The following is a 27,367-nucleotide window of genomic DNA, read 5'->3' as shown; positions in this document are numbered from 1 at the left end:
TTACATCTATTATGTTCTTCACATTTTACAAAATCACACAATAATAATCGGTTCATCGAATACTTTGCCATGCGATAGTCTTGCCGCAATCGATGACTTGGCCATCTCTAATGTGACGTGTAAGACACGAAAACAAAAAAAATCTGCGAAAATGGACGGATTTATGATGGTAAATGACTTAATTTATAAATTACCGGCTTTTATAAAGTATTCCCCTTGCCGCAGGATATCATCAAGGGCATGTGCATCATGGACAACGACGGCAACCGCATTCTGGCCAAGTACTACGACAAGAACATCCTGTCCACGTTGAAGGAGCAGAAGGCCTTCGAGAAGAACCTCTTCAACAAGACGCACCGGTCGAACACGGAGATCATCATGCTGGACGGCCTCACCTGTGTTTACAAAAGCAACGTGGACTTGTTTTTCTACGTGATGGGCACCGCCTACGAGAACGAACTGATCCTGCTGTCCGTGCTCAACTGCCTGTACGATTCCATCAGTTTGATTCTCAAGAAGAATGTGGAGAAGCGACTGGTGCTGGAGAACCTGGAGATCATTATGCTGGCCTTTGATGAGATCTGTGACGGAGGGTGGGTATTGTGTTTAGGAGGAAAATGCAGTGATGGGAGGGGGTTCTTGAAATCCATGAAACTTTAGTAATTTGGGTGATAATTAAGAGCACTTTAATGGTTGTTAGTGTCTATAAAAACACTTAATTGTAGATTTTAAGGACTTAGTTACTGAAAGCGATATATTTTTAGTCTCCTAAAGCCGCTTTAGGCATTTATTTACGTGTTTTTAGTTAGGAATTCCTTAAAAGTCCTATAATTAGTTAGCCAAGGACCCTTAAATGATTGTATACAACTTTTTCTATAGTATTCCTATCAAAAACACCCATATTTTCGGTTTTCCAGTTTTATTTTTATTCCAAAATAATGTATTTCTTCGCTTCCCCATCACTGCACCTCCTTTATTTCTATATACAATTTAAAGCTAACCCCTTTTAATCCTCAAAACAGCATTATCCTGGATGCGGATCCCTCGTCTGTCGTAAAACGCGTCGATCTGCGCAACGATGACATTCCCATTGCCGAACAGACCGTTGCCCAGGTAACTAACACCCTAAATGGTCTATTTTGGTAGCCACTACTTCACCCTACTCTACTTAGTAGTTCGTTTAAGTGTCTTGTACGTTAATTGGTAGGCCTTTCGATCAAAAAACAATTAGTTTTTAGTTTCTGTCTAGTTTTGTTTCGTACTTTGACTTGGATTTCCATTAAAATTTACCTCATTTTGTTGTATTCGTAAAGATGATCAAATAAAAAGGATTAATATACGTATTTTGGAACTTTATGCTCATTTTTTAGTTCTTTCGTTAGATGAAAGGAGTGCCTAAAGGTAGGCGTTTTGCGCTATCTTTGTATTTAATAATATATATATTGTTTTATTTTATATTTACTAAACCTTAACAGTCATTAACCTTTATGTTTAAAGCAGACTTCATAAGTTTATATACCTTTTTTGTTTCATTTTGTGTACTTTGTCTTGATTATTTTCCCCTAAAAATAGACCCCCATTTCTTTGTACTTTCTGGAAACGTTCTAATAAATATGTATGACTGATAACTATGTTCTGGAGGCTTTTGCTCTTAATTAATTACCCAATTGCTCGATATAACTGCTGTTTTTTCTATATGTGTCGTGTGCTATCTATCTTTTAGGTTCTGCAATCGGCGCGCGAACAACTCAAATGGTCCATCTTGAAGTGAAGCGGAGTGGCGGCTGATGAAGAAGGAGAAGGAGGAGGAGCCACTTCCGCTGCGTGTGTGTTGTCGCAATACATTCGATTCTTTGTTTCCGCCTAGATGTAAAGCATATTATAATACATATATTTAACTAGAGTCCTTGCTTCGTCACATGTTTTTATTGGTTGACCTGCTAAGAGATTATCCCTAGATTTGGCCAAGAGATTAGGTTATCAGAGCCTTAAATCACTTGTGCGTGGTATGTAATCATTGGATGTTTGAGATAAGGGAATCCCCCTGAATAAATAAACAAGTCATCGACATGGACCGATTCTGCAAAAGGTTCTATAAATTAAATATAGCAAAGAGTAGAGTATCCCTGACTTTATTGAGCTGCCTTTTATAATACAACCTTGATTATGGTCTTATCTCAGTACTTGAGGTTTCACCTTTCTTTACTTTCTTTATCGAGGAAGCACCTGCCACTGAAGTGTCTAAAAACTGACCCTCTCTCGGATGGGTTAGTATTACAAAAAGATAATGCTAAATACTAATAATAAACAAGAACTGTATGCATATAGAAATCTAAATCAACCCACTCTTACCTCCCAGTTGATACGGGGGCCAAAGTGTGTGGCCAAAACACGTGCTCGGGCAGTGGCTAACACCCAACCTGGTGGTCGCCTGAAGTGGCTCCTAAAGCAGAGTGGTTCTCCTCCATTTATATGGGTACATCTTTACGACGGCGCGTCAATTATTTGGCGATTAAGTACCGATAATCTCGACATCTTTATAATGGCTTGTCGCAAGGAATTCTATTTGTAGAATTAACAATTTCTCAACTGTTTTGTTTTCTGTGTAAGGACAATGGCACTCAGAGGTGGTCTATCAAGAACCATTCTTGATTTACAGCCATTACAAACCTAATAATAGCAGGCTTAGACTGGGGTGTTAGCTCTCCTTAGTTATGAAATGCGTTGTACCCTTTATTATATCTCAAGAAGGCAATTAAGACAGCTTGTTCGATGGCGGGGACTTACAAATCTCATATTTAGAAACGACCTTGGTTTCGTAACTCCCCATTTTTTCGGTATCTTCTCCCAAAAAGAAGCAAAAATTAATGTAGGGAACAGATATATCCATGTGAATCACTTGTTTTTCCCCAGGTTATCATTCAACTTCAACCTGTACCTCGTACATCATTATCCGACGTACCACACATGAACCAGAGACGTGCCCTGCTCCCACTCCAACCTCCACTCCATCGTTCCTTAATCAAAATGCTTGTCAGCGAAAAACAATAACAAAAACATTGGCCAAATTATAGCCCCTCGGTGTTTATCTGGGGCCCTGTTGTCGAATTAGACAAATAACACCGGAGTGAAGCTATATCTATCAGCTAGGCGGACAGTGATATCAGGAGCGCACTTGATGGATCGGGATCACGTTCGACCAAGACGCCAGATCCCCCAGAATTAGCAGCTTACGTGTTTGGGTTGGTTGCGTGATGTCAGGGGGCCTGGTCGCCAGCCATATCGGTCGAGTGATTTAAGTCAAGGGTAAAAAACAGGTCTACTACCATAAAAAGCACATTAGTTGGTATGGCTTCCTATTTTTTCTGAGCTATTACAAAAGGAATGCAAGGGTAACAAAAAAATCTACTACCATAAAAGAGAACATTGGAACTTAGTTGGAATTGTTTCCTATTTTTTCTGAGCTATTACAATTGGAATTTGGTGGTTATCTTAGTTCAAACCCAAAGCTGAAGAAAGAACAAAAGTTTTTCTAGAAATGTAAGCAACAAATTCCTAAAGAAACCTTATTTACTTACTACAATTTGTAATATATTAATTATTAAAATCTTTCTAGAATACTCAACCAATTTATTACATACTTTAAATCCTTAGTCATTAGTCTTTTTTTATTTCCAGAAAGCAATCAACTTTTACAATATCATAAAACCCTTGATGTGATATATAAATGATATTATATGATTGTAATCACTGGTATTAACTTTCTAAATACACAAAGAGCTCATTGGGATTAATTTTTGAAACCATTTCCTTAGATTAACAGCCTAATTACGTGATTTACACCCATAATTATTGCTTTCCAAATTGGCGACTCAGAGTACAGTTGCTGCTCGTTAGCTCCCCATTAATTTATACCCAATATCGGATTTTCAAGTATTATGTTTCGCCAAACCTCCTACAACCCTTGTGCATTATCAGGCCGAGATTATTATTTCGGGCGAAGAAAGAGGTTCCACATGATTAGCGCCACCGATCCGCTACGACTTCGGCTACCAAAATGAGTTCCAATCGGATCAAGATTTACGGCGCCATCAGATTTCTGTGTGTTTTTTTTTATATAATGCAAACGCGTCGAGGAGAGTACAGACTATTTGGGCATTCAGTTGGGTTAGACACAGTCATACGATTTGGCATTCTGGTCAAAGAAGCGGAAATCCAAGTTGGAGAGGCGACTGATACTGGGAAATGAATGGCGACTTGTTTTTCGGGTCTGTATGTACATTTCAATCTCTTGAACAAAACAAAATAATTGAAATTCCATTCCGCAAGTGCCATTTGGTGGTAACAAACCCTTTACGTGTGCCAAACTAATTGAAACTGAGCAAATTCTGGCGAAATGAGTGTCTACGCGCGGGTTCAAATTAGCAACTTTTTTAGCCAGAAGTACAATACGTACGCCTCCAAGGAGGGGGGGCTCGAAGCCATAAACACCCACTTTATGGCTTTCAATTTGTAGGAAAATTTTGTTTTCGGCAACGTCAAATTGCTAATTGCCGGAATGGAATGACTATCTCAGCGGCCCTGCCCACCCTTTCTTTCCCAGCTTTCCCAGACGCCTGGCAAACAAGCAAATAAATTCATAAAATAAGAGCAGAAAATCACAGAGAGCCCATTGACTGACATTGTCGTCCGATAAGGTTCAGAGCCAGTACTTCTGAAATCCATTGTAAAGAAGAGCCCCAGATCGGTATCAGAGGTTCAACGCCTTACTCTTGCGGTTGAACCGCCATGAACCATGAGCCATCCTTGAGGCCCTTCACTGGGTCAGATGTGGGTCTATCATCCCAGTTTGCGATAAGGTTTCGATCCCTTAAGGGTCTCTTTATTTTAATTATGTACATGTACTGTAGTTCCCTCTCGAGTGCCTCCCCTTTTTGGAGTGCGAAACTATTGTTGCAAAACAACAATTGCTTCAGTATGCAAACAATTTCCAACTCTCTCGACCCTCGTAATCCTACCCAGCCAGTTCGAGTGCAGTTTCAGTTGTCAAGGGCGGCGCCCACTGAAGAGGAGTAAAGTTCCATTCCAAAATTGATGAAACCGTGGTTCGAGAGAGGTTTAGTACAAGTGATTTTCTATTAAGGACCGGCTATAGTTTTTATAGAGTAATCTTTCAATGTTATTTTTATAGATTTAACATCCTTACAGGGTATTCAAATTATTGACAGAAGCTGAAAACTTAATGAAGGAGTCATTTCCCATCCTATAAATCATATATACTCTTGATCAGCATCAACAGGCAAATCGTTTTAGCCACTTTCAGATGAAAACAAAATTTTAGCAAATTTTTCAAAATTTTATAAGGGGTTGTTACATCATTAAAATTTTCAAAAGTTGAAAAAAATAGTTTTTTTTTTTTAATTTTAAATCAAGTATGTAGATTTATTAACGTAACAAAAACTAACACAGAGCAGCTTTCCGAATTGAAATAAATTAATTTTTAGCTAAGTTATGGTGTTTTTTAAACTTGGATTTGTCGAAAAAAAATAAGAATTAAAAAAATATAAATTCGGCCTTTGAAGAACTTTGAAAATTCTCAAAAAATATATATAAATATCGATTTAAAGAATTAAATTATTCCAAGAAATACAAGATATTTAATTAATATTGAAATAAAATGTAAACATGTTTAAAAAACGTTGCATTTTTTGCTATGATCGATTTCAAACTCGATTTGGATCCCCAAGATTTCTTTCTTGTTATTAATAAAGTATTTAATTTTAAAAAATCTCTTAGAATACCTAAATTTCTCTATGTGTTTCTTCTCCATCCTATATAACTCTGGTAATTTCTGCAACTCTTACGAAGCAAATTATGTGGATGACTAGAGTATTTTTTTTTTTTGCGCGCTTAAGAGCTACCGTTGATACTCTACTCTAAACCGATTCTCTTTGGATAACTCTCTTCCTGGCCTTTTGTGTGGGTCGCGACGGTGTGTCGCTGGCTGCTATCTTATCACTGATAATGTACATTCTTACTTTGAACACCCGTACAAGCAATTAACAAACGATTCGTGGCTGCCATGAGACCCGTGCGCCGCCCCCTCACAATCTCCCCGGAAAACAGCGAAATTCGCTCTCTGTCCCATTCGATACTCTCTCTTTTTTCGGAACCTTATCTCAGGTGGTGAATGGAACCGAGCTGATATTTAAGAAATCAGCCCGTTGACTGGCCGTTTCAGTGCTGTGTGATCATAAAACGGTGTTAGACGTGCTTCGGGCCCTAAGCGAGAATATTGAAAGCCTGAAAACATCAACAGCAGAAGTTCCCAGTGATACAAACAAATGGATATTATTATTACAGCGGTGACAAGAACTCAAGTGCTCGATAAACATACTATATAGCCTGGCCAAAGAACTGTAAACAGAGATCCAGATCGCGGAATTTAAAGAATTCAATAACAAAGTGTGCACCACCCAAGTGTAAAAACAAAAGTGAATAAATAAAGCAGAAACCTGAAGCAATCGAGCACGATTGATACAACACTCAGAAGCATGAAATTAAGGTTGGTTTAACCCTTCGACTTCTAGGAAACTAGGTCTATTTGATATTATATATAATGATTAACGATATAGCTTGGTATCAGCTCGAACTTCCCGTTGACTCGGAAAGGCCCCAAAAATCACAGAAACTGTGGAGCCTTCAATCAGCTCTCTTGATAAGCTAAACCAATGGGATTGCATTACCTTTGAGAGTGTATATACCAGGCTTTTCGGACTATGGTTCCTATCAGTGGGCGGCTGATCGGATGATATCATGGCGGAATATCCAATATACTGTACATGGATTCTATATTTGGGACTAAGCTAATCACTGACTTTTTTTCGGGCTGCCCAAATCAGACTGCCAGTCGACCAGATAATGCAAATTAACTTTATGAAGGGGCCACAAAACGATTGACCTTTGCAAAATAAATATGAGGTTTATGGCATGATTTTGCGTAAAGACAATATGTTGTTTCTTCATAGGGATCTCGTTTCCCATTAAATAAAGGATACCGCCTCTCTCTGCGCTTCTCATACCTCTCACCTAAGCGGCTGACGCAATCCCTTCTCTGAGCTTCTCATTCCTCCTACTCGCTCTGACGCATCTTTAGCTCAACAAAAGTTAATTACCGCCGCTAACCGATATATTATCTCTGAATAAATTATACAATTTTATGGTTATTAGTTTAGATTAGCCGTACGCACCTGTCAGAATGCCAACTAATGTTTATTTGCTTTGTTCTACTCAAGTTTTGTAAGTTAGTTGCCAGGCTGGGCACTGGGAGGAGGTCAATGGACACTGATTAGCAGGGTTCCATTTTGCTTTGTTTGTAAATTGACCATAAATACTTCAGCTACATTTATTAGGCCAGTTAAAAAACAAAAATCAAGTAAGAAATTACAGTCAGCGCCGTAAAGATAGCTACACTCAGTCAGGGAAATACCCAATGAATATTGAGGGAAAAATTCATGATTAACTTTCCATAAAAGAGTGAACCATAAAGTGTGGTGGCTAGGTTATGGTTAGGCCAGAAGAAGAGCTGCATTTAAATGAAAACCAGAAAGGGTTTCATCATACCCTGTATCGATCGAGGGAATAAGAGCTTGGAGGGTTCGCTCGATAAGGAGCACTGTGCCTCCTCGTATCTGGAGTGGCGGGCGCCGTCGATAAGGAAACCATCGTGTAGCCAATGGTCTTGAGTAAGTTTTTTGGCAATCGTCCAATTAGAATTGCCGGCCATAAAGTCCAGCTAGCGCCGAGCTCACAGCTCCCCCTCTTGAATGTCCCATCTCTCTATGAATGATTTTCACCTGACTCGATTTATAGGCAGATATCATATTCCCCTCTGGAGCAAAGTGCGTTTAGCAGCGGGTCTTTCTAAATTTTTCCACGGTTCCAATTAGGGCAATTAGTCAGGGAATTTATTTCGATCATAACCATTATTTGTTGTTGAGGTGTTGTCTGGCAATATCTTAAAACGTGATCGAATCAGAGAACCCCTAATAACCCAAATTATACAACGATTGGCATCTTCAGTGATTGATTTTCTTATTGCTCCACTTGATTTTAAACTCTTAGTTACCTAAAGTCCTCCTCCGTAACCAAGTAATTAACTTCAGAGACAAGAGTAATTGGTAAATTTTTGCGTCTTGGATCTTGGAGGATCTTGACCATTATTTGTTGTTGAGGTTGAGAGTCCCAATAACCCAAATTATACAATGATTGGCATCTTATTGCTACTCTTGATTTTACAATCCTAGTTACCTAAAGTCCTCCTCGTAACCAAGTAATTAACTTCAGAGACAAGTGTAATTGGTAAATTTTTGCGTCTTGGAAACATTATGAACCCTTCAAGTACTTCATCTTGTTTGACAACCATTCTCAATGGTCTCTACTGATAATAAAATGTCTTTCTCCTCAAGAAACTTACTTCTACTTCAACTTTTACTTCTTGGCACTTGAATTCCTGGAGGTGGTTAGGTGTTAGCTTAAATATTTATTTAACTATTATTGGAAATTGGATAATTGCATTATTATGTGGCAGAACTTTTGTCGTAATGACTCAGTAATGACTTTTAGTATTTACACTTTGATATTAAGACCCCAAGTAAACAATTCCTGCCTTGTTGGGATGAGATTGCAAAATAACTTTGGGCTCAGCTAGTAGATGTTTTAAACAGGTTTGTTTTGTGGCACCCACTGTGTACCCTCTGCTCTCCTAATTAAAGCTTGTTTCCAACTGATTGCAATTATTGGTGATATTCCATGTGTATTCTGTATGCGTCAGATTCGGTTTGTGCCAGACACTGCCCCTCTGATCCCTCGATTCCCCCTACCGACTCCGACTTTCGGGTCCAAAGCGACTTTATCTATTGCGTAGTGTGTAGTCCACGTAGTTGGTACCGTAGTGGGAAGCGTAGCCCCCATATCTCCGGCTTCTGTGTGCTTTTAATTAAACACATACATCCCCCATCTAGCGTTAGAGTGTACAGAGAGTGCTGTCTTTGGGGTGTATGCTAATATTTACCTACTATATATAGACTCTCCTGATCGGCGTGTTTTTCCTTAGAAGTCACCACACCGAACAAGCAAAATGCTAAGCAAATTTGCCTTTCTTTTCTTTTTCCCTGCAGACTTTTGCGCTGTTTGCGCCAGCAACCTTCAAAGCCGGCGGCCGTGATGGGGCAGAAGGAGGAGCAGGTGCAGGTGCACTCCATGCATGATCATCACATGCTCAAGGACATGTCCAAGGCCGTACGGGATACCACCGTCAAGATCCTGCTGCTGGGCACTGCCGAGTCCGGCAAGACCACCATCATTAAGCAAATGCGGATACTACACATCAATGGATTTACTGATGAGTAAGTATTTAAGGTTGAAGAATTATTAATTGGAATTATGGGGAATGTTTAGAACATGAATGAATTCATTAGAAACAAATTTGGTAATGGAATGAAACATAATTCCACCTAAAGTGATAAATATCGAACAAGGAAACGCAGGAGTGGTGATCACTATCTTTAACTGGAAACCAAGTGGTCGAAAATTTGTCAGGTGTTAGGTTTAATTAGTAGGAAAAATATTTTATTTTCGCATATACTTAAAGACCCTATTCTTCCTTTCTCTTCATTGCAGTGAGCGTCGCGAAAAGATTCCTGAAATATATCAAAATATCCACGAATCCATTCTGCAATTGGTGGGCCAAATGGGTATCCTTGGCATCGACTTTGGCAGCTGCACCAGCGAACGATCCGCCGACTATATACTCTCCCTACCCGGATCCGCTCCCGAGTACATGAACGAGGTGAGTTTCGCTGACGCTTCGAGTGTCCCTAGTATCTTATCCCCGCTGCACTTCAGAATGTGTTGTGTTGTGACATATACTAGTGCTGGTCCGAAAATCCAGGCAAACGACTTTGAAAGCCGCCTAGAACTTGCGTCAAATCTCCGCTGGCTTTCGATCGATCGACTGGCCGTTATCGTTGGACGGCGGCGGGTTTGATTGATAGCCCATCCATTAGACCCATAGGAATGTCTGAAAACTTTCCAAAACAAGTGTGTGTTTTGTAAATCGGACTTCCTGGACTTGGACATTATGATTTTTTTTGTTTGTTTAAGTTTGCGGCAGCTGCAATGTTCTTTGCGGATGATTCATGCCTGGGAGTAGGCGGCTCTCATTTTCAAATACTTATATCTAGTGCCTCCAATGGTCATTATATGGCTTAAGATAAGATTAGCAAGGTTGTCCAAATCTACGAGAGGGCGGGGCACAAGTCACTCACCCAGGGGTTTATGTTTTACCCCAAAAATGAGTAATACCAAACATAAAAAAAACCGAGAGCAAAGAAGGAAGTATATTTTGGGGGTAGCGAAGTTTCCGGGAAGTTTATGACAGATTTATGAATGAAGAAATACCCAAGATATTTGCTCAAAAGCACGTAATATTTATGATAGTAAACCAATCTCCCCGATTCCGACCTATATAATGGGTTTAACGAAACGAACAGTCATGGCTAGGCTTTAGTCAGTCAGTTTTACAACTGGGTTAGCCTTGTAGTTTTTTTTATTGCTGTCTGAGTTAAAGATAAACCCTTAAACCTTACTCATTTTTGGTTTATATTTTCTATATTTGCAGGAGTACTGCGACCATGTCACCACTCTGTGGAACGATGTGGGCATTCGTGCCTGCTACGATCGCTCGAGTGAATTTCCCCTGCTGGATAGTGCCAAATAGTAAGTATTAAAGAAAGTAAACCCCAAAAGAAAGCACCTTACTAACTTTTCTCTCCTTCCTTTACCAGTTTCCTGGACAACTTTGCCCGCATCAGCGACGATTTGTACATCCCAAGCACCGAAGACATCCTCCACAGTCGGAAGATCACAACTGGCATCTCGCAAATCACATTCCGTGTGCCCATACCCAGATGCATGGGTGGTGGCGAGCAGGAGTTCCGCATGTATGACGTTGGAGGCCAGCGGGATCAGCGCAACAAGTGGATACAGGTCTTCGAGGGCATCCAGGCAGTGCTATTCCTGATCTCCTGCAGCGAATTCGATCAGAATCTGCGCGAGGATCCCACCCAGAATCGATTGCAGGAGGCCCTCAAGCTGTTTCGGGCTGTGTGGCAGAATCGTTTCCTAGCCTCCGCCGGACTGATTGTGTTCTTGAATAAGTACGACATCATGGAGAGGAAAATACGGGCTGGTAAGCACATCGTTGACTACTTTCCCGAGTACGAGGAGTTCTGCAAGCGGCCGCAGCAGGACAATTGCTTTGACGAGAGCGACTGGACGAAGATGTTCATCAAGCAGCAGCTGGTGGACATCACCAAGGAGCCCTTCAAGCGGCATTCCCGCAACCAGGTCGATCAGGGCACCTCCGAACGGGAGTGCTATTACCACTTTACGGTGGCTACGGACACTCGGTGCATCCGGGATGTCTTTTGCGACGTCCAGAAGATGATCCTCTCGGAAAACGTGTCCTCCATGAGTCTCTTCTAGCTCCAGCTCTTATCGGATCAGAGCTTCTCAAAGCCTCCCCCCACCAACTGTGATCTAGTAGGGTATTACTAAGTAGCCACGTAGGACCTTAGATCGTAGTGTAGTGGCATCGCAGCTTATACGTTGCCTGGTATAACGCTTTAATACGATTAATTTCGCTCTCACCCCTCTTTCAACTAATGTCTAAACAATAAATTAAGCTTACATTAGCGTAATAAAATCAAAACACACAACCGCAAAAAGTTGCAAGTGGAATTATTAATGCATTTTCTAAAACAAGAGTGATTCTTGGTTATATATCTCTGAAAATTTGGGCTTTGATTGGGCCGTACGTCGACTGCAGCGCTTATTTTGAGACCTTAGGCTTTAATTGATTTTAGTTGGACTGTGTATTATCGTTAATCTCATAAATCAAATTTCCAATGTATATGTTCGGAACTAACGACTTTTTAGCTTTCCTACTGAGACCAAACATATTATTTAACGGTCGATAACTAGCGAAGTGCGGTTATCGCTGTCATTTTGAAATGCTCTCCTCCGAAAAGGTTTGAGTCTAGGCGAATATTTACAAAACTTATAAATCATGTCTTTGTGCCCTCAAAAGCGAATTATATTTTATTTTTGTTTACTTCTCAGCATTTTTATGTTAAAAGCAAAGAATTTACAATAAATATATAATATCGAATGTGTATTCGATTAGTCGAATAATCGAAGGCTGCCCAAGCATGTAAAACTTTGTTTTGACATTTTACTTTGAAGTTCAGAGTGACCAAGGGGAAAATACCAAATATCGCGATTTCGGTATTTTGATATACTTACATTTTTACATTCTACACGAGAATTCTACCCCAAAAACGAGAATTCGACCCCAAGCATGTAAATTGACATTTTGCTTTGATTCAGAGTGACCAAGGGGGAAAAATCCAAGAATATCATAAAATATCGAATTTTGATGCATTATCAACAACCCTATAATTCAACCGTCCATTCACAATTCACAGTTGTTTTTTTCAGTTCGAATCGTCTGTTTCGCCGCCCGGCGATTTTGCTGAAGTGCTGAGTTTCTGAAAAAGTGAAGTGATTGAATCCGAGTGCGGAAGAAGCGCGAGCAAAGTAAATATCTCATAATTATCAGCATCCTAAAATAGTTACGGCGCTTTACGGCCGTACTTGTGTGAGTGCGTGTGCTGCTGATGTTTTCTCTGGTGGTTGTTTTCCGCTTATTTTTGTTGCCCTTTTCGCCGATGCTGCAAGAGGCAAAGCGAAGGAGGAAAAAACATCTCCAGACTTTGCTGATTTAATACTTTATCGATTACATGGCACCGCAAGTTCAGAGGACACCGAAAAAAAGCTACGAAGATGAATGCGAAAGAGGAACGCGTGTTTTTTGCACGAGAGCAAGAGAGCGCCCAAGAACGGGGGGGGAGAAATACAGAGAGAGAGAATTATGGTGTGATGTTTGGAAACATGAAAACCGCTAAGGTTCACGAAATTTCACTAGAAATTTTTGAAAGCGTTCGCGCAAAAACCGGATATGTTACTCGAAAAGAAACAGAAAAGAAATAAAACAACTAAAAAGCTTCCAAAGCGAAGCTTAAACCGAAACAAAATCACCTGTATGTGCGAGAGCGAGTGAGTGAGAGTGCGTGTGCGAGGTGGGGGTGTGAGGAGGTAGGCAAGCTGTCGCGTGTCTGGCATGCAATTAGGCATTCAAATGATTTCCCTCCCACCGGCAAAATGTGTGTGTTTTTTTCAGCCTCATTTGTATTTTTGCTGTTTGCTTATTTATGCATTCCTTTTTTCGAGTTCTTTTTATTCGCACGAGACTTGCCATGGCCAGCGAAAGAGAGAGCGGTAGAGACGCTCTCCCAAAAACCACCACAACTACAGTTACAGTTACCGTTACAGCTGCAGCCACCTCCTCAAATCTCCAACCGCCCCCCCTCCCATTTAGTTTGTGTATCTATTTGAGGTGTGAAAAGCGGAAGAAAATAGATGAAAATGACCACAAAGCGTGCGCCATTCATGAAAAGTGCAAGCGCACCGCTCTTTTGGGCGCGAGAGGGATGGATTTCTGCAAAATCAATGGCATCTTTGTGGCTGGAGAGAGAGAAAGAGCGGGTGGGTGGCTGGGAGGGGGACAAAGGAAGGTCGCCGAGAAGTTTATGCGACAAAACGCGCGCTTTAAACGACAGCATGTGTGTGTGTGTGGCTGGTGTATAAGGGAGTGGTGGGGAAATTTCAAATGAATTTAACTTTGCATATTTCCGTGCAAATTCCGCATTACGTGCGTAATTAATTAATATAGAAAATGGGCTTTAGCAAGGATAAGTAGAAAGTTAAACAATTCAAATTCCACTAGGCACCTGTTTTTTAAAATACAATTTATATCGAATGTATTGTATAGTTTCTCCTAAACAACCCTTGAAAAAAATTACCTCTTAAAATGGTGAAATTTTTATTCTAAACACTTTAAGTTAGACTAAAGATCGTACAGTAGTTATTAGATATTTTATCTCTATATACAATATCAAATTTTCAAAATATTTCAAATGAAATTAATAGTCAAAATTCGAAGTTTTGTTTTGAACATAAAAAACCAATATATTTATAAAATCTTTAGACGTTTAAAGCTTTCAAAAGGAAATAAACCATTCAAGAATTTAAATAGTATACTGTTGTACATCAAAAGGTGAAATCTATAAAAATGCCAAGCAAAAACAAAACTTGGAAACTTAATTTATTTTATTGATAAGTAGTAAAAACTTGCCTTATTCGGGTCTAAGGTTCTTTTTATTTGTTAGAAATTCTGTGTATATAGTAAATTTAAAGACATATTCTTAAAAAGTAATTCAATATTTTATAACTATATTTTGCAGCACTGAAGCCAAAGCTAATATAGCCACCAAAAACAGAAACACCATAGACCCACCACAATGATCAACATGGATATTAGCGTTACGCCCAACTACTCGTACATCTTCGACTTTGAGAACGACTTCATACACCAGCGGACGCGCAAATGGATGCTGGAGAACTGGACATGGGTGTTCTACTACTGCGGCATCTACATGCTGGTCATATTCGGTGGTCAGCACTTTATGCAAAATCGGCCGAGGTGAGTCTATATCTAAATCTGTCTGACAACTCTGCAAAATTTGCTGGAGCGAACCTTGGCGCTTATTATCAGCAGCAGCAGTAGCTACCAATAATTACACCCACAAGTCTGGCTGGGACTTTGGCCAGCAGCTGGCAATAGAGAACACAGAATTGCGGAAATCCAATCCCATCGCAGTTGATGATGATAGATACCTGGAAAACCTATATTTATTCTATCGCACTTTGTTTTAGTTAATTCCACGTACTGATTGAACGTAGGCGGAGTGTGTGTAATCCATAGTGTGCAGCTGTTGAGGTTCCAAATGTAATTATATAGAAATTATAGCTAATCAACGGGATAAAATTGCAGGCAAGGCCTTCACTTACACTCGATTACCAAAGCAATTGCATTTTCCACTCAGCAAACAAATCATGCAGTTAGGTCTGAAAGCTAACAACCAAAAAATCTTTGATTTTGTGCAATTTTCGGGTATTTTTCTGCGACCTGTCAACGCAAAACTGCCTTGTTACCTGACTGTTACCTGTGATGGCTTCAATTGGCCTTCCGTGCTGACAATTGTCTCATTTCGTTTCGCTTCGTTTTTATTTTGTTCTCTGTCTCTATTTCTAATTGTCGTCATCGCGGCTTCGTGGCCAAATTAAGTTGGACTCGTGACATGCCATCTGTGGGCGCTTATTTCATTTTATTTCGTTTTGGCAAGATCATAATTTTGTCACCTGTTTCGGGGCCTGGATAATTGCACATAAATTAATGTAAAGTTAATGTCGAACTGTTGTGAAACCTTACGATATTTCCTTTGATTAATTTATGTCAGGGTTTGTTTTGACGAACTTTTATTTGCACACTGAAAAGCGCAATTGTCCAAGTCATTAGAATATTGAACCAAACCAAACTATTAGCTTAATGAGGCAATTTAAAGAATACTTAGGGGTTAAACTTATTTATAAATTCAACTGCATCTTATTGCATTTAGAATTTCCCGAAATTATATAAGGGCTCCTTGATTTAAACTTGAAAAGCGCAATTGTCCAAGTCATTAGAATATTGAACCAAACCAAACTATTAGCTTAATGAGGCAATTTAAAGACTACTTAGTGGTTAAACTTATTTATAAATTCAACTGCATCTTATTGCATTTAGAATTTCCCGAAATTATATAAGGGCTCCTTGATTTAAACCTGAAAAGCGCAATTGTCCAAGTCATTAGAATATTGAACCAAACCAAACTATTAGCTTAATGAGGCAATTTAAAGACTACTTAGTGGTTAAACTTATTTATAAATTCAACTGCATCTTATTGCATTTAGAATTTCCCGAAATTATATAAGGGCTCCTTGATTTAAACCTGAAAACCCAATGAATATTATTTCACTTTCAATGTCATTCAATATCTCCAATTTTTTTCAATATTATTTTGAAGAGTTTCTCTAAAAACTAATAGATGAGATAACATAATTTTTGGAAAATCAATCCCCTGCCCACACTGCCACACAGCCTACGTCTCTGGAGAGCCATATAGGGGCTTGGCCGGTGGCCCTTGGTGGCGGCTCTATAGTAGTTTAGCTCCCTCCTCGGTCCGACATTTTCTGTTTAGTTATTGTATACTCGGCTTTTTCGGAATGCCGTTTCAATATTTACCCACATGGAGGAGAGACGACGGGCTAAGCAAACGGACGTCGACGGACTTGGTACAGAAAGGTGTGAATTGAATGGGTTGGGAGCCAGTTGGGAGGCGGCAGGCGCTTGCCATGCTTAGAGACTTGATGTTAAGGGGGGGCTGGAGATGTGGATCCAAGGTACAAGGATCACTCAAGTTAATTAAAACACAGGGTCGCACCAGACTTTATCTTATTAAAAACAGTGTTCAGACAGAAGATCTGTATCTTCTAGGTGAAATTCCCTCGTTTAATCAGAAAATATATGCTTAATGTGTAGTGAAATTAATAAAGAGAAACCTACATTGAATATAAATCACAATATAGTGAATATTTATTCATCATTAACATAAAAACGTGACTTCTTAGTAATTTCGCAAAGTGAACAACAGAGCAAAGTCTCTCTCTCTCGATATTCTACAAGTCGCTGACTTATGTTAGAAGAACACTGCACACACATAAATTAAGAATTAATTAATTAAAGTTCCCTCAAGTTCAAGAGTCTACAGTTTGCCTTAACAATATATGCAAGGAATGGGCGGCTAATGCAACTGAAAATATTCCACGAATGCAACATTGCCTTTACCTTTATACCTTGTATAAATGCACCAATGAACTGGCTTTGGTTACTTTGTGTCTTAATTTTTGTTTCCCACGTGTGTTGTTTTCTACTACTTTTGGTGTGTTTGTCCACAAGAGATTTTGTGTAGATATCAAATCGGCAACTGTATTTGTACAATAATATACGTAACATTCATAACTATGTACGGCATAGCCTGGCTGTCTGTTATCAGGCCCGGCGTTGTCACCACGCCGCGAATCCATTGGAAATATTTCTCGGCTCGGCTCAACGCGACTCGCCTCGACGCGCCTCATGCCCATGCCCATACCCATCCATGTGAGCTCGCCGGTGCCTTATCAACGGAGCCCGAACACGCCACAAACATATAGAGCCCCGGAACACTTCTCCTCCGCCACTGGCAGTGCCCCAATACCCCGGTTCTTGGAGCTGTTTTTTCCCTGCCGTAATTGCTTATGATATCATTTGCCATGATTCACAAAAATCGAGTGAGCGGGGCAGGGATTGAATGCACATAGCGTAGAGTATGTACATACATACAATTACGTGTATTTACATATTTTTTAGAGAGTGGACGACCGCCACTTGCATTCCTCCTCATGAAAGTGGGCTCGTTTTTTTTTCACTCGTTTCGGACAGTGAGCTATTAAAGTCATTAAACTGATTAGGTTTATAGTAGGTACACGCCATGTCGTACCCCGTTTTATTTCATTTTTTTTATATTTTACATACCTCACTGGGCAAAGTTCGGCACGGACCACAGAGCGGAGCATATGGCATGCAAGAAGTGGGTGTGTCCATCCACCATGTCGGGGGGTTTAGTTAGGCACCAGAACAGGACAGGACAGCAGGACATTCACTTATGTACACGCTCGATTGGCCCCACTTCAATTGGTCAAAAAGTACACTAGACCACTTGAATCCACTTGGGCGTGACATTTATGTTCTCTTCAATAGAATAGAAAACTTAGAGGTCCTTAAATAATTTACACATATTAAAGTTTCCCGAATTTTAAGTTGAGAATTTTAGCTTGAATATGTAAGTGTGATGAAGATGGAAACACTAGCCAACAAACTAAACTTTATTTAAATTATGATTCATAAAATGTTTGCCAAAAGCGAATGCCATAAAAGGGTGTTGTTTTGTTTTTCTTGTTTTTTTTAAAGCTCGTTTTACGCATTAACCTTAGACAATAAAAACATGAAAGGTATCTTGATACCTTTCCTAAAGCTGAGTTCATTAAGTTCATTGGCTTTGTTTTTTATTTTTCGTTATGGTTAATAATTAATGGGTGAGATCAGCTGGAAGCTGTGTCAAGTAAATACTTAACTCTATAACAATAATTTTTATCCCAACTTGAAACGTTTTACACTAGCAAATCGTTCAAACAGATTATTAACTTCCATAGATACTAATTCATCAATCGGATATCAAATAAATAGTATAGCTAATTATTCTGACATTGCATTAATTACTTTTTACATCTCGAGACTAAAACTTGATATGCTAATGAAACGTGACCTATATCAAGAGACTGAGTGTTTAGATACGTGAGGGAAGATAGCTTTACAAGTGTCAGATAGCTCAAACAAATGGCTAATAATGTATCTACAAAACACAGTTCGAGTTGAGCAGTGTATCTTTGGACTTTGCGTGTGCCAACGTTTTGTGGCCATAAAAAGGGGCTGAGAATAGTGTGTGGGCGCTGTTGCCTGGGTCTTACAATGGAAACCCCATACGAAGAACTTTGGCGTACATACTACAGTGGTACAAAATAAGCATTATTAGTAATCATATATTTAAGTTTTGATTGATTGAGTCACTCATTGGCCTTGGGCCTTTGCCTGCCTGCTGCTTATTCATTTTCCTTCGAGGAAGTATATATATTTATGGAAAGTGGGACGAGGACGTTGGAGTACAGAGACCCCAAAAAATCTCTCCCACTGAAAAATGTCCTTTAATTTGGTTTTATCACGACAGCAGTAACAGGGAGCTTTTTTGGGTATATTTTTAATTTATTTATTTATTTACTCCTCTACATGCGGAACCGCGACTGTGGCAATTACATAACAACATTAATTTGCGAATTAAACAAGTAATTGCAATGTCTCGAGTGTATGTGTGTGTGTGGAGTTCACCCTCCCGTAATTACAATTATAACCACAATTAACAATTACCAGCCAGCATTTAGTTAACAATTACAAACGCCAACAGCCTGAAAAATAAGTCAAGAAAACATGACGAAAAACGTGTGGAGCTCTTGCTGAAAGTGAAACTTAATTTAATTTTGGCTTTATGTATATATGTATGCATGTACATATATTAACAAGAAATTAACAACAACCGTTAACAGCAAACAAACAAAAAGTAGGCAGAAAGCTGACAGGCAAATCTTGTTGAAGTATGTCATTTAGGCCGCGTTTAAGACGCATTTAAGCCGCATTTCTTTATAGGCCTGCCTTGATCTTGTGCCACATACAATACCATTTTTTCGGGAGCTCTCTCTCTCTCTCGATATAAACTATATAAAGCTTGCCCGGAAAAGCTCTCTCTCTTGTCCGGATGCCCTTTCTTTGCCCAGCATCATCAGTATCTCTGTTTGGTCGAAATCACGCCACCTTTACGCACTTTTACTTTTCACCTGGCTGCTTCTTCGTCGTCTCAATAACACAGAGAATAACTCGTTTTGGTATTTCGGCCAACAAAAATTGTTTTGACTTTGGATTTCCGATGATCGAATTGATGTCTGGGCGGCGGCGCTGGCTTATCGTCGCACCTGTTGCAGGTGTGTGTCACTACCCGAAAGAACCTACTTCTGCTTATGATGATGATGAGTCAGCTCTAGGTTTAGGGAAAAACAATTGAGTTTCCCTTTTTCGTCATAAACCATTCTCTGACTGATTAGATTTGAGACTCTCTGAAGATCTGAAGCACTTTCAGGTGTGAAATTATTAAGTTTCTAAACGGGTTTAATTGGCATTAAAGTGGGTAGGCGGGTCACTGAGTTTACGTTTAAATTTGAGTTAAATGGAGAGTTTAATTATAGCCGAGTGGTATAATTAAAAGAAATTTAAAGAAATTATGGCCATTAAAAGGTTAGCCACTTGATATACAGCTTATGTGATAAGTAAAGCACATTATAAGGACCCAAATTGGGAATAATAACACTTATTTTCTACAGATTCTCTATAGTTTATAAGGTTATTATAGCTTAGATTCTCTTGCTTTTAAACTAATTATAATTTCAAAAAACCTTTTACTTTAAAAGCAGTCAAAAGGTATCTGGTTTATTTAGCCCCATTAATTTTAATAGGTTTCCTCAGGCGAACACTGATTAACCATTGGCTAAAAGTGCAAAAAATACAAAACAAAAAACCTTTCACAACATTTTTTTCGTTGCACTCTGAAACTCGGAAAGCGGTCAACACAATATGTTGGTCAATGCTGTGACATCCAAGCCAATCGCTGTGCAAAATATAATGAATAATAATTAAAAATAAATTTAAAAGCAAAACCTTAATTTTTTGGCTTCAACATAAACCCAGAAAGTTGAGCTCAAAAGAGTTTTGCAATGCGATGAAAAAGAAAAAAAAATGAAACAAACCATCAGTTTCGAGACAATGTTGCGAATTTCTTAGTTCGTGTATATGTATATATATATGTATGTATTATGTATATGGAAAAGTGTTGGGCATGTAGAGACGGGGCTTTACTGCATAAATCAACCTAAACAATCTCAAAGCTTAACTTGGGCCAAAAACCCAACCGAATTCAAACCAAGCCAAAGTCAAGCCGAACACAATAATCAATTGACCAACATTCATTCGTTTTTCCTTTTTGCAGCACTTTGTTTTTCCCCTCGTTTTCCTCATAGTTTGCACTCAAAAAAAATATATACTCGAGGTTTTATAAATGTAGATTTAAATATAAATATTAAAGCTGTATTTATAAATTGTTCCAATAATTTTAAATATGCTTTTGGCATTACCTATAATTTTACAAAGATGTTTTCTTTAAGAAAATAACATTTTTTAAGTAATAATTAATTTAGATTAAAACTAAAACTGATTTCAGAGCTCACAAGTCACCTTTTTAGCTTAAAAATATGGCTTTTAAAGGTTCTCTCAAACAATAACTAAATAAATATACAAAAATTACAAAAAATTAAAAAGAAAGCTGTAATTTTCTTTCCCAAATTTTAAGACTTCTGTAATGGAATTTCTTTATTACAAAAAGCCCATTGTTTAGGTTATTGTGTTAATTTTGTATTTTCGACGAGTGCAGCAGTGTTTACATTAGTTTGTTTTTGTTGACTTGCATAATGCGTCTGTGTGTGTCTCTCCCCTTTTGTTTACATATTTTGCAAAATCAGGTTTACTCCCCACCTCCCCTTACCCGTCCTTGGCTTTATCATTGATTGTCGCCGCTTTGCTCTCTCTCTTCCACAAAGTCGGCGAATTTCTTTCTCTTTGCTTATGCAATTTTCGCCACAAAGTGAAAACAGAAAGAAAGTTCACCAACTTCCCCTAATTCGAGCTCTGTCATCGTGATTATGATAAAACAAGTTATGCAGTCAAAAAAGATTGATAACTTTGGGACATTGGAGGAGGAGACATTGTAACAGAGGTTGCAGATTTTTTTTTGCTATTCGAATCTTGGGATTGTTTATGTAAGTTTTGCTTTTAGTTAACGAAATACAAACTTAAGGCTTTAGATACTATATCAGTTGGTTTAATAAGTAATCTCAACTCCACAGTTTTAGATACTTGAAAATATATTATTTATCGGGCAGATCGCAAACACCCAGCCAGGCGGTTGGCACCCAGCAGCGATCCCCGGACACAAAGTAGGTGCCCAGCTAGCGCCGCCGGACACCGTTCACCTGACGGCGAAGGGGACGACCTGTGCCCTTACAAAAATTGAGCTTCGGGGGATGAATGAAGCACACATCCCCCTGCCTTGAAGCCAATACTGCCAAGCGGTTAGCAAGGCCTTGTTTGGTTTTCCTTACTCATTAGTTTCAGGCACAAATTGCTGACTGCCAGCGAGTGGAACTCAATGCAGGGGCAGCCAGAAGCAGTTGGGAATCGTAGGGCACGTTGGTGGGGCATAAAAGTTGTTCAAACGAAAAGAGCTTTTCAGGGTGGAATTTTAATTCGTTAAAGGATTTTTTAAGTAAATTTATTGTTTACTTTTTTATTTCCTTACTTTTTAAATTACCTAAAAATATTTTGACAATGTTTAAAGCTTTTTTAATGTCTAGTTAGGGCTAATCTTAACTATAAATTGAGGAAAAGTTCGTTATCTAATAGATAACAGCGTGTTTCTCGTTTCGGTAATTGTCAACTCTATTACTATTAACTTTGGTATTGAAGTTTCGTGTGGAATATTTAATTTAATAAACAAAAAATTAAAATAAACAAAGTCAATTCAAATACTATAAGGGTTGGAATACCCTGGTCTTTGAAAAGCTATTCTTTTCTTTTGGTTTCCCTCCTGGCCTGCTGGCATTGAGCTTAATTGTGATTAATAGAATAGAAGATTTTTTAAGATGGAACTCAATGCCTTAGTTGAACATTTCCGCTCTGTGGTCTTAATTGTGTATTACAGTGGGGCACTGAGACTTGTGTGTCTATGCAAATCTCTGCCGGGTTTCTGAGTGAGCTCTCCTCCTCGCTGGGTTGATTGCCGTCGATAAAAGTCGGTCCTAAAACACATAATCTTTATGGCATTGTTTGGCGGGGAATTACGGGCTATCGATTGCGTTTTTATGAACACAACACAAACCTTTGACGCATTTCAAAAACCTTTCCTATTTACTTGAGTGTTCCGGAACTCTAAAACTCTCTAAACTTTCTGCTTAAAAATATTTGCAACGTTTGACTTCACCCCCCTGCCAAAGGTTAAAGCTATCAATTTTCGGCATTTTCTGATAACAGAAATCACATTTCTGTGCGCGTTTTATGACTAATTGCCGCTTGAAGTGGTCTCGCCCAGGTGGGTCTGGGAACTGGGGACTGGAGTGTGTATACAGTATAGTAAATCGAGCCATCGATAAGGTTGGCCAATTGATTTGCCTGGCCAGCCATTGATTGCGTAAACCTAATTACAAATAGCAGATTAAGGAAACTATATTTGAATCAGTTTTTAATTTGAGTCAAGTCGTTGACTGATACGATTTTTAAATGCTGGCTGATTCCCATCAAACCGAAACTCTTTTTATTTAATTTCTTTTAAAGCTCTGTTGGTTTATTCAAATGCTAAACCAGTATTTTTTTTGGTTCGAGCAACTTTTGATTTGTGGAGAACTCATTTAAGAAGACAATAAAGAATCTCTTCTTTCAAGGCACGTGTTTTGGTCTTCCCTGAGATTATTGAGAATCTTTTGCTTCACTCTGTTGACCTTGTCAGCGCAAATTTGATATTTTTTGAAAGACAGCAACAAAGTCATTATTGACTGTAATCAGTTAGTTCATCTCATGACAGAGTCTAATCTTAATTTAATAGCACTGCATCGAACGATCGGCTGAATTGACTGTTAAAGCTGCTTGTTTGTTTAAAAATAAAAACCTGGCCTGACGACAGAGATTACCCGTATTGTTTTGGGATAACTCTGGGCTCTGGAACCAGGATTTCGATTTGGATGATCAATTAGTAGTTGACCCTGTGACATATTCGAGTTGTAGGTTGATGTCATTGCATTACACAGAAATTCGCACATATTAAGTGCAAATACTACTTGATCTTTGGCTGCAATAGGGGGAAAAATAATTGAAAAACAGCCAAAGTTTGTTGATCTTTACTTTTTTTTTTTTTCCTCACTGCGATTTCTCGCCTATTAGCCGCGAGTAAATATGCATAATTTAAAGTGGAAACTAACGTCGTAGTCTGCTAGAATTTGTGTAGGGAGTAAATGCACGCAGAAAAATTTTAAATTTAAATATTAAATACATTTTTTTTTAGATTTATTTCATTTGGTATTAAGCTAATGATTCAATACGGGGAATTCGATATCAAAATGCCTTTACCAAGTCACGTTCCAAGTGCAAAACCTACTTAATATTCTTAATAGACTTTCTCAATGTACTTTTCCACTGTATTTTTCCTGGCTAATATCTTGCTAAACTTTCCGTTCCTTAATCTCTCTCTTTACAGATTTCAACTGCGCGGCCCGCTGATCATATGGAACACAATGCTGGCCATGTTTAGTATTATGGGTGCTGCTCGAACGGCACCGGAGCTGATTCACGTGCTGCGTCACTACGGACTCTTTCACTCTGTCTGCGTGCCCAGGTTGGTATTGTGTGTGCATCCCAATCGGACACCCAGTTCAGCCTTGAACTTGGGTAACTGGATTGCGATGCAAATGTAAGGCTCTGAGCGTTCATTGACCGATCCTCTGATTCCCAAATCCACAGCTACATCGAGCAAGATCGCGTATGCGGCTTCTGGACCTGGCTTTTTGTACTCAGCAAGCTGCCGGAGCTGGGCGATACGATATTCATTGTGCTGCGCAAGCAGCCTTTGATTTTCCTGCACTGGTGGGTTACTTAAAAGTTATTTAGAAATAATATTAGACATTAATTGAGTATTAAATAAATTAAATTATAGCATTAATGAATATTTATGAATTATAACTGATTGAAACTTTTGAACTATGGATTTTGATCTAAGAAATCAGGAAACTTGGTTTATATTTACAAATTAAAAGCGAGAAACCAAGTTCATAAAAAGCTTCTACATATATTTCTATTATTTATTGCACTTTTTGCTTTGAAATCATATTCCCTATCAATCTCTATCAGTTGTTAAAGCCAATACTAATTTACCTTTGCCCCCTTGCAGGTACCATCACATCACCGTGCTGATCTACTCGTGGTTCAGCTACACGGAATACACCAGCTCTGCACGCTGGTTCATCGTGATGAACTACTGCGTCCACTCCGTGATGTACAGCTACTACGCTTTGAAGGCAGCTCGCTTCAATCCGCCCAGATTCATTGCCATGATCATCACGTCGCTGCAGCTGACGCAGATGATCATTGGGTGTGCGATTAATGTCTGGGCCAATGGTTTCCTGAAGACGCACGGCACCCAGTCATGTCACATTTCGCAGCGCAACATCAACCTGTCGATTGCCATGTACTTCAGCTACTTTGTCCTGTTTGCGCGCTTCTTCTACAAGGCTTACCTGGCGCCCGGTGGCAACAAGAGCCGGCGCATGGCCGCCTCCCTTGCTGCCCAAAATGCGGTCAAGCAGTCGCCACCCCAGATCAGCGAGAGCTCCAAGTTTATTGCTGGCGCTGGCGAGGATCAGTCTGCTGCCTATCTGCGTCGAGCTAAGGCGCAGTAAGGATGCCGATGGAACTCCCACATCACCACACTACACGCACCACACCACACACCAACAACCACTTCCCCCCTGTTAACGGCTAAGGACCTTTAATTTATGTAGAGCGGTGTACAAGTTGTTTTTTAATTTTAATCCTGAAACACACACACGACCAGTCGGGAGAGAGTTTAATTTGTAAGCGAAAAGTTTGTAAAAGGGGTCAACCATATATCTGAACATGTATATAAGAAACACACACAGAAAAACACAGACAAACCTGATGAAAGCTAAACGAAAACCTAGAGCCAGCGTAGAACTGTAGGTGTAGAAGGAGTTCAGGGATGAACCCAGTCAAAAACGGGGATTTTATCTGCTTAAATAGTTACTGCATGAGTTTTAGCATGAGTTCAATTTATAGTCACTCTCTTAAGCCTCTACGTACAGTGTGTTTCCCCAGCTGCAGTTCTATGTCGTTGCATGTCCCTTTATGCGTGTGTTGTCAAAGCCCAAAGTCGTTTATATATCAATATATATAGATTATATAATTTGCATAACTAATGACAGCCGCTTAAGAATAACAACCAAACTCCTGGGCCTTATGTTATGCAATGTTTGCCTCCTCAGGTAGGATTTTGTGTTGTTGCCTCCCAAAAGTGTTTAGTTAAAATTCTCAGCAAGAAGGTATCAGACTCCTTGGCTCCACTGCTTTTGCGATTTATAGTCAGAGAGAGCTTTGTCTTCAGTTTGAATTGTAGTTTTTGGGGTCTGAGAACTTTCTACTCTAAGTCTATACGCATATATATAAATATATATATTTATAAAACCTATATTAATGGAATATTAAACGAAAAGTGAAACCAATAACAACAAGAAACCCTATAAGTTAGTCTATTATTGTTCCAAAAGATCCAGAGCGCAAATTGTTATTTTGTAAAGTAATAAATCGTTTTGAAATCTGTATAAATTAACGTATAACCTTTTGTAATAGTCGCATATTGATTATTCCTATAAATTCTGCTGTCTGATGGGAAAAATAAAGGTAAAGCACCCAGTCAAGCAGCATTATTTTCCAAGGAGAGTCATAAATGCTGTGAAAAAGGTTGCTATTCAGTTTAGGGGAAGGCATTTATTTTAGTTAAAAACTGTGTTGAATGCATTTCTATATAGTTTCTTGTACACTCTGCTTAAAAAAAAAGAAAAACACTTGGAAAACGGAAAACAGAAAGTTTCTACACAAAACAAAAGTAAAGAAAAGTCCTTGTACGTAACAAAAAAAAAAAAACACAAAATAACGAGAAAAAGTTTAAATTATATTTATATTTGTAAGCGACCAGAGGAATGAAGAGCACAGATACCAAGAAAATGAAAAGCAAAAGTCCTACTTGAAAAGTTAATTTAGTGTAAACGAGGAAACTGTAACTGAAACTGAAACTGAACTTGCAAATGATAATGAAAGTGAAGCTGAAGGAGGATCGTGTGAATGGAGAGGAGTTACTCTACAAAAGTCGAGAGAGAGAGAAAGTAATTGATACGAACAAATTTAACACTTTCGTCTGGTAGAATTACTAAGCGAAACAAAACTAAAATTGAGAATGCTAAAAACAAAAATCAACGGATAAATAAAACGTAACAAAATGGAAAAGGATGGAAAAAAATACAAGCTTGTTTTATTTGGGGAAAATACATTAAAAGTTAATTTAATTTACATTTAAAAGATATAAAATATTAGACCTTTTGATTAATTTTACCACTAAAATACAGGTAGTCCTAAAAATGAACTTTTTTACTATAACCGATTTTCAATTAAATTCAATGAATTTAAATTTCCTGTTATTTTAAATTTACATTTTTGTGTTTACCAGCTTTCCATCATTGCTGAAGTTTTCTATTATTTACCGATTTTACTTCAAATATTCATAGAATTAGAGGTTTTTCCGCCATGGTGTATAATTTAATATCAAAAAAGTTTTAAACATCAGTAGAAGTAAAAAATGTGTCAAATTAATGTGTACTTCCCAATTGGTATGTAGAAAAGGGGTCGAATTCCCAATTGGTATGTAGAAAAGTTGTCGAATTCCCAACTGGTAATGAATTTCCGATTTTTTTAAATTAAAAATGTAAGTAAAACCCC

General features: G+C 38.7%; 3 protein-coding genes and 1 non-coding gene across 4 annotated transcripts; 3 read left to right on the top strand and 1 right to left on the bottom strand.

Moving 5' to 3' along the window:
* The first annotated feature begins 11 nt into the window (after window positions 1-11).
* On the top strand, window positions 12-1,903 carry zetaCOP (COPI coat complex subunit zeta). Its single transcript, XM_017174276.3, has 4 exons — window positions 12-169; window positions 226-593; window positions 1,023-1,113; window positions 1,724-1,903. Exons 1-4 carry the CDS (start codon window positions 152-154, stop codon window positions 1,769-1,771), a joined length of 525 nt encoding a protein of 174 aa, XP_017029765.1. The 5' UTR covers window positions 12-151; the 3' UTR covers window positions 1,772-1,903.
* A 4,351-nt stretch (window positions 1,904-6,254) lies between these two features.
* Galphaf (G protein alpha subunit f) lies at window positions 6,255-11,802 on the top strand. The gene is made up of 5 exons (XM_017174133.3): window positions 6,255-6,565; window positions 9,180-9,407; window positions 9,682-9,850; window positions 10,682-10,779; window positions 10,848-11,802. Exons 1-5 carry the CDS (start codon window positions 6,555-6,557, stop codon window positions 11,545-11,547), a joined length of 1,206 nt encoding a protein of 401 aa, XP_017029622.1. The 5' UTR covers window positions 6,255-6,554; the 3' UTR covers window positions 11,548-11,802.
* Window positions 11,803-12,507: 705 nt separating this feature from the next.
* On the top strand, window positions 12,508-26,598 carry Baldspot (elongation of very long chain fatty acids protein baldspot). The gene is made up of 5 exons (XM_017174360.3): window positions 12,508-12,660; window positions 14,427-14,665; window positions 24,060-24,197; window positions 24,323-24,445; window positions 24,750-26,598. The coding sequence occupies exons 2-5, from the start codon at window positions 14,484-14,486 to the stop codon at window positions 25,255-25,257; spliced, it is 951 nt and encodes a 316-aa protein (XP_017029849.1). The 5' UTR covers window positions 12,508-12,660; window positions 14,427-14,483; the 3' UTR covers window positions 25,258-26,598.
* LOC121503162 (U12 minor spliceosomal RNA) lies at window positions 21,722-21,932 on the bottom strand. The gene has a single exon (XR_005991321.1). It is a non-coding gene; the product is annotated as a U12 minor spliceosomal RNA (small nuclear RNA).
* Window positions 26,599-27,367: the final 769 nt, after the last annotated feature.

The sequence above is a fragment of the Drosophila kikkawai genome, chromosome 3L (assembly GCF_030179895.1).
Source record: "Drosophila kikkawai strain 14028-0561.14 chromosome 3L, DkikHiC1v2, whole genome shotgun sequence".
Lineage (NCBI taxonomy): Eukaryota > Metazoa > Arthropoda > Insecta > Diptera > Drosophilidae > Drosophila > Drosophila kikkawai.
The sequence above is the reverse complement of the archived record's forward strand: the minus strand, read 5'-3'. Positions and strand labels throughout refer to the sequence as shown.